General features: G+C 45.7%; 1 protein-coding gene across 3 annotated transcripts in view; it reads right to left on the bottom strand.

The window, feature by feature from the left end:
- Positions 1-594: 594 nt before the first annotated feature.
- Positions 595-8,107, bottom strand: part of LOC142662150 (FXYD domain-containing ion transport regulator 6-like) — a 93,683-nt gene continuing 86,170 nt past the window's right edge. For all 3 annotated transcript variants that reach the window (XM_075840150.1, XM_075840148.1, XM_075840149.1), the window contains exons 6-8: positions 6,622-6,671; positions 6,499-6,538; positions 595-2,775 (exon numbers count right to left, since the gene is read on the bottom strand). In XM_075840150.1, coding sequence (XP_075696265.1) covers positions 6,510-6,538; positions 6,622-6,671 — 79 coding nt within the window. In that variant the 3' untranslated portion in view covers positions 595-2,775; positions 6,499-6,509. The remainder of the gene's footprint in view (positions 2,776-6,498; positions 6,539-6,621; positions 6,672-8,107) is intronic.

Below are 8,107 nucleotides of genomic sequence, written 5' to 3'. Positions count from 1 at the left end.
AAAATAAAAGCACTTCCTTCATTTCTTTTTTTAAACATCAAAACCGCGTGTCATAAGGATGGCATATGCGTAAAACACGCAGGCCCGGAACAAACACTTATGACACACGGAACTGCAACGCGCAAAAAACGCAGCATTTTTTGCGCACGCAAAATGCACACGTTCGTGTGAATAAGGCCTAATATGGCTACTGCATGCTGAAATTTCTTTTACCACCACTGGCGTCATGAAGACCCTAGCTGTGTCAGTGCCCATAAAACACAACAAGGATATGGGGGAGGGGGATAGACATGTGTAGTCAATATCAATTGTAAAGAGTCGTCATATAAATCAATACGTGGATTTATAGAGCTAAATAGAGGTTATATGGAAGACGAGATTACATGAGACAATTGGATTTATAGGCTATAGTCAAACAAAGGAGAGGTCATGTGGGCCAATAAGAGTAAAGGCAAAAAGCAGTTATAGGATCAATAGGAAGAGTTATAGGAAAATGTCACGAGGTGACAACGCTGGAATTTACCCATTTTGTTCAAAGGCGTTGGCTGCCCTTACAATACCAGGAATGTATAAAGTCAATGTCTCTAGGCGGTGGAGGGTTAGATATACAAGTTTATTTCACATTGTTCTGACGTCACTAGATATACATACACAATAAAAAAGATGCTTGTGTTCTTTCAGAAGAGGAGCTGGAGATGCCCCAGAATCACAGCGAGATCGGTACATATTTTAGGAAACAGGTTTGATTGTGTAAGAACATGCCACAGAAACAGCCACATCTGAACAGGGATCAGGCAAGAAGATAACTGGAAATAAGGGCAAAGCTTTTGTGTAGGTTCATGTTTTCGTATTGGAGAACATCTATAGCAGTTTTCTAATATACGTCTATCGCAATCACTCATCAAATTTGGAGAATAGAATTATATTAGGGAATTGCTGAAGATCCCTGATATACAATGTACTACAGGTTCATCTATGCTACAAGGGACCCTTGGATCAGGTCCTATGAGGCGGGCACCATTAGGCTTTATGATTCCAGTGCTGCTGTCTTCTAGTGATTCCGACCCTACAATATGACCCCTATGTCACCCTACAGTTTAGTCAACAATAGAACAGGTTGGTCAAATGTGGTACAAAGAAAAAAAAAAAGGAAGAATTGCCCATAGAAACCAATAAGGTCGATGTTTTTATTTATAGGCCTACGAAAAATGAGCGCTGGAATCTGATTGGTTTTTATGGGAAACGACTCCACTTTTTCCTTGCACTGGTTTCGATACTCCTATTGTGTTTATTTAAAGAAACATATTGGACGAGTTTTATCCCAGTCGATTGGCACTCCCGTAAAACCTTGCAGTCCTACGTGTAAAGGTGGCCCCATTCTTCCGAGCCAGCAGCGTTTTATTGCTCTGTTAGGCCCTATGCACACGACCGTAAAAATCGTCCATAATTGCAGATTGTAATACGGGCCGCAATTACAGACCCATTCAGATCTATTGGCCGTGAACACCTTTCCGTATTGCTAGGGATGGGTGTCCGTGCCGTAGAAATGTTCCAAAAATTATTGAACATGTCCGTTCTATTGCATTTTACCAGGCCGTGCTCCCATACTTTGTATGGGAGTAGGGGCTGGAAATGTGGACGGCCATCGGTGGCCTGGACGTGCCCGCATTCGCAGGCTGTGAATACGGGCACGACCTTGTGCATGAGGCCTTACACTGAACTGGCACTGCTTCCATTGGCACTAAGGGCAGGCCTGGGGAAGCATGTCAAGAACCACCCACTGAAGCCTCAGTGCCTTTTCTAGGGAACAAAAGACAGAAAATAAAATGGACTGCAGCAAATCTAAAGGAAGAGGGTCCCAAGGGTACAACCCAGCACCAGGAGGTTGCCTCATTTTTATATTGCTATGGTCCACTATTTTTCGGGACACCTCTAAATCCTGATGCTGTGTTGTACAAAAGCTTGGGTGTGTTCTAATTCCATAGGAAGTCTAGGGCTAATATTGTGGATTAATGCTCGATGTACAGCAGTGCAGAGTATTTCAGCAGTTTCTATGAAAATAGACTGAAATAATAGTCTGCAGCACTATACTCTGCATAGGATTCATACTGCTTTGTTAGGGATATATGCACGGTTTGGCATATGACCATACGTTACATACACAGTGATCTGCATTTCACAAGTGCACAGTACGTTGTATGTGACTAGATATGAATGAGTAATTACATAAAACATTATATGCTAAACACACAGGGCTCCGCCATAATCTCCGACATTAATATGTGTAGCTCCACAGTACTCACTAACAAGAATATTTAAAGGCACAAGCACACTTTTGATCTGGCTATCAGGACCTCCTATAGAAATAGACAGTTTAACACACCCGTCGTAATACATTTATGATTTCGGAGGTAAACAGTATGAAAAGCTTTAGATAAAATGAAAAGGTATACATTTGCTGTGGTCAGTGAAATTCCCTATTCTAATGCAGCATGTGCAGTTACTGAGAACAGGACCAAACGTTGGCCGCAAACTTTAGGTTACTGACATTTCCGCTCCTTCTAAGCCTCTAGGAAAATTTCTGCCACCAAGTGCTAAGACATTACAAGTGAAGAGCACAGACGGCACTGAGAAACAAATCGTAAATAAGAATTTCACACGTAGTGCGGATGCACAACATGGCGGAGAGGGAATGCCTGATTTTCGATGGGTAGTAGTAGGTGAAGCGCTCCTTTAATTTTTTGCGTAGTTTGTTCTCTGTTAATCCCTGGGGTCCTAAAAAAGGAAAATGGAACAAAAATAAGAAGGCAGTTTTTCAAATGAAATTGGAGGCATGCAGAGATGGACTAGGGCCCCAAAGACGTCTCCGGGCAGTGGCGTAACTACCGCTGTAGCAGCCATAGTGGCTGCTACGAGCCCCGCGGTATGAAGGGGGCCCATGCCGCCCGCCGGCACGGACAACGGACCCCATGGCCAGAGGCTCCGCTATCAGCCGCTATGGCTGCTACAGCGCGACACCACTGAACACTACGGCAAAGCAGGGAGGTAACATTAAAGGGGTTGTTCTTACAAAACACGTGTCCCCTATCCACGGGATAGGGGATACATCTGTGATCGCTGGGACCCCCAGCGATAAGGGGACGGGGGGACCGAAAGTCCCCCTGAAGTTCTCCATGAGAAACCTCGGACTTCCGGGGTCTGTGTCCGGCAGCTCCGTAGAAATTAATGGAGCGGCTGTCGTGCTTGTGCGCATGCGTAACTGACACTCCTTATATTTTCAGGGCATACATGTCTTTTGTGGGACAAACCATAGGCTACAGGCCGCTTTTTTTTGGTGGGGGGGTTGGGGTTGTTTGGAATTATCTACAGGGGGGTTTGTATGGCGTTATCTACAGTGGGGGCTGTTTGGTGCTATATACAGGGGGCTGTATGGTGCTATATACAGGTGGGGCTGTATGGTGTTATATACAGGGGGGCTGTATGGCGTTATATACAGGGGGGCTGTATGGTGCTACAAACAGGGGGCTGTATGACATTATCTATGGGGGGCTGTATGGTGCGATCTACACGGGGGGTGTATGGTGCTATATACAGGGGGGATGTATGGTGCTATATACAGGGGGCTGTATGGTGCTATATACAGGGGGCTGTATGGTGCTATATACAGGGGGCTGTATGGTGCTATATACAGGGGGCTGTATGGTGCTATATACAGGGGGCTGAATGGTGCTATATACAGGGGGCTGTATGGTGCTATATACAGGGGGGTGTCTATGGCGTTATCTACGGGGGGCTGTATGGTGCTATCTACAGGGGGGGTGTATGGTGCTATATACAGGGGGGCTGTATGGTGCGATCTACAGGGGGGGTGTATGGTGCTATATACAGGGGGGCTGTATGGTGCTATATAAAGGGGGCTGTATGGTGCTATATACAGGGGGCTGTATGGTGCTATATACAGGGGGCTGTACGGTGCTATATACAGGGGGGGTCTATGGCGTTATCTACAGGGGGCTGTATGGTGCTATCTACAGGGGGGCTGTATGGTGCTATCTACAGGGGGGGGCTGTATGGTGCTATCTACAGGGGGGGGCTGTATGGTGCTATCTACAGGGGGGGGGCTGTATGGTGCTATATACAGGGGGGCTGTATGGTGTTATATACAGGGGGCTGTATGGTGCTATATACAGGGGGCTGTATGGTGCTATATACAGGGGGGGTCTATGGCGTTATCTACAGGGGGCTGTATGGTGCTATCTACAGGGGGGCTGTATGGTGCTATCTACAGGGGGGCTGTATGGTGCTATCTACAGGGGGGCTGTATGGTGCTATCTACAGGGGGGCTGTATGGTGCTATCTACAGGGGGCTGTATGGTGCTATCTACAGGGGGGCACTGTGTGGCGGAATCTACAAGGAGGCATTATCTACCAGGGGGGGTTGTATGGCTCCCAGGGGAGGGGGTGCCCCAGTCAAAAAGTTTGCTATGGGGCCCAGTCTTTCCTAGTTATGCCCCTGTCCACGGGCGTCATATCATGGCCCTGTACAAATAACAGCATTGTGGCATGAAGGATTAAACAATTTAGATTTTCAGACTCCCTAGTGATTATCTTCTAGAAGTGCTGTGCTTACTAGGCAGTGTCAGAAGGCGTTTGTGCTGCTGACTAAGAAGTGCCGCTGGGGCACTGTTTAAAAGGGTTGTCCACTTTTTGATTTTAAAGCTGAACGGAAACCATAGCTTCCGTTTGAATCACCATTGATTTTAACGGTAAGGCTTCTGATGCAGTTGGTTTCCGTTTATTTCCATTCCGTAAAGATTCCTTTTTTTTCGGGACAATAAAAAAGCGTGGTCGACGCTATTGTTTTTGCAAAAAAGCGGTAATGTGATTTGTTATATTCTGTCAAGATAGATGACAGTCTTTGGTGAAAGCAAGGGATCAGGTGGGTGGGAACATCCCTAGTGTAGATCATCTAGATTATCTCGCCATGGAGCTGATGAAGGGGGATCCTTGCTGAGATGCATGGCCAAAGCTTGGCGCTAGTGTTCTCAGTGTAGACGCCGTGACGTCACACGTTGCGCTGGGTCAAAGGGTCCTACGCGTAATGACGCAGTAGCATCATAACGCTGCAGGTTGGAACGGCCACTAGAGGGGGTGGGCCTCCAGCTTAGTGGCAGGTTAGGCGGGCGTAATGACGTTTGTAGAATACAACCGCTGTACAGGCAGAGACTAACCGTGAGATAATCTAGATGATCTACACTAGGTCCGTTCCCACCCCACATGATCTCTCTCACCAAAGACGGTCATCTACCTTGACAGAATATAACACATCACCACCATTTCCAATGGAACCATTATTTGTTTACACATGGTTGCTATGACAACCTAATCTATTTTACTTGTTGCCGCCCAGCACTTAGTATCTCGGGCTCTCTGATTAGTGGATTGCTTAATTGCTGACCACATTGTTTTTAATGATGTTCGGTGCCATATATACCTGCATTGAGACCTGTTGTCTGTATGCTCGATAAAGCCTCACACAAGCCGAAACGTCGCTGTATACTGGAGTAAACCACTGGTGACTCATCTATACCTCAACTGAGTGCTGCCTACCGTTTCCATTTCTTCTGTACTATTGGGGAGGCTGGGACCAAGCCCCTGGTTTGGCGCGCGCCACTATTCTACCAGGTAATGTAAAGAGCGCTGGTCCCATCTTTACTTCTGACGCCATGTTTAGTCATATTCAGTTATGGACACATTACACGGACTAATCTGTGGGCTATGCCCTTCCACTGTGACCGGGGCATCAGGCACTATAAGAAAGCTATGTGTGCAGAATTTCTAATACATGTATATTAGAAAACTGTATAATTTCCCATTCTACAAATGATTAAAAGAATAAATAAAAACTGGACAACCCCTTTAGGCTATGTTCACACGGGGTATTTTGCAGAGTTTTTTGACGCGGAAACCGCGTCGCAAAACTCGGCAAGAACGGCCCGAGAACGCCTCCCATTGATTTCAATGGGAGGCGTCGGCGTCTTTTTCCCCTGAGCAGTAAAACTGCCTCGCGGGAAAAAGAAGCGACATGCCCTATCTTCGGGCGCTTCTGCCTCTGACCTCCCATTGACTTCAATGGGAGGCAGAGAAAGCGTATTTCGCGCTGTTTTATGCCCGCGGCGCTCAATGGCCGCGGGCGAAAAACGGCGCGAAAATCGGCGTGCAGGGAGAGGAAAATCTGCCTCAAAGTTCCAAACGGAATTTTGAGGCAGATATTCCTCCTGCAAAATACTCCGTGTGAACATAGCCTTAATCTCCACAATTCTTTGTTACCATTTACAAGGGCTATGTGCTGGCACCGCATATTGACATGCCCAATCGGCACCCCACCCTGCTTAGCACCCACTGCAGTGCTGAGGTGTTGTACCAAACTTGCCCAAAATCGGAAGTTCATTTTAGCAAGACAACTACTTGTTGGCCATTTTCATTAGTATAACTCACAAGTTGTCTTGTTAGTTCTCTGCTTTCTGAGCCCCCCGAGCTGTAGAAAAGAAAAAGGAAAAATAAAGGTTAATACTGCGATGACTGTTTGAAAGGACACAATTTCCATTACTTTTCAATCACCTTTGGAGGCAATTAGGTTTTCTGCCTGAGCTTCTTCATCACCGGGAGCCCTAAGAAGCAAAGAAAACATTAAGATCAATTCTTGGAAACCATCTGGCACTAAGAGCAGAATCCATTATGTGTTTACAGCATTCATTATGGGTCTGTGCCGCACAGATCTGTAATACGGCACCCATAATGTACCTCCCCTGCCACCGATTTCATACTGAGGCATACACGCACATTAATATTGAATCTATTCTATAGGAGAATGAGCTGTACGCGGGCCCCATATGGCGGCACATGGAGTGTCTTCGTGCCATAATGCAGAACCATAGGGACTCTGTGTGCTGCTGTACAGGCGGATAGCTGTCAGCTAAAAACTCCTCCCAACTCATTCATAAAACATGCATGATCAACTTATATGGACTCTTAGGCTACATTCACACGAGCGTGACAGATTTACGCGTGTAAAAAACGTGCGTAAATCTATCCGTGTGCGTTGCATTTTGCATCAGTGTGCCTTGCGTGTGGCATGTGTTTTTCACGCACTTTTTATTTTCAATGTAATTGATACGTGAAACATGGACAGCACACGGATGTGCGTCCGTGCACTGTCTGTGGTTTTTGCGCACCCATTGACTTCAATTGGCGACTTGGTGCGTGAAAACGCACCAATATAGGACAAGCAGTGAGTTTCACGCAACAGACACTCACTGTATGAAAACTCATTGCCTGTGTGAATAGACCCATTGAAAGTATTGGGGCCGAAGAAATGCCTCCCGATCTGACCCCCTTAGACTTTTATCTTTGGGGTCATCTGAAGGCAATTGTCTATGCTGTGAAGATACGAGATGTGCAGCAACTGAAACTACGGATACTGGAAGCCTGTGCTAGCATTTCTTCTGCGGTGTTGCTATCAGTGTGTGAAGAGTGGGAGAAGAGGGTGGCATTGACAATCCAACACAATGGGCAGCACTTTGAACACATTTTATAAGTGGTCAGAAACTTGTAAATAACTCATGAAAGAATAAAGTAACGTTAAAACCAAGTGCACCATTGTTTTTCTTGTGAAATTCTCGATAAGTTTGATGTGTCACATGACCCTCTTGCCATTGAAAAAACTAAAGTTAGATACAAAATGGCCGACTTCAAAATGGCCGCCATGGTCAACACCCAGCTTGAAAAGTTTCCCCCCTCCCATATACTAATGTGCCACAAACAGGAAGTTAATATCACCAACCATTCCCATTTTATTTGGGTGTATCCATATAAATGGCCCACCCTGTATATATATAAAAATTTCACTTCTCAAAAATTATTCTCAGTCAGACATTTTATAACCAGACATTTAAAGTGGACCTGTCACCTCTCCTGACATGTCAGGTCTAGTAAATACTTGTATTCCCCATGAAATTCTGAAACATATTTTCTTAGAACTCTGTGCCATTCCTCTGTTATACCTCCTAGAAATGTATGACTAAATTGTGAACTAAGTGTCACCATT

The sequence above is a fragment of the Rhinoderma darwinii genome, chromosome 10 (genome assembly GCF_050947455.1).
Source record: "Rhinoderma darwinii isolate aRhiDar2 chromosome 10, aRhiDar2.hap1, whole genome shotgun sequence".
NCBI lineage: Eukaryota > Metazoa > Chordata > Amphibia > Anura > Rhinodermatidae > Rhinoderma > Rhinoderma darwinii.
This window is presented reverse-complemented; position numbering and strand designations above follow the sequence as displayed.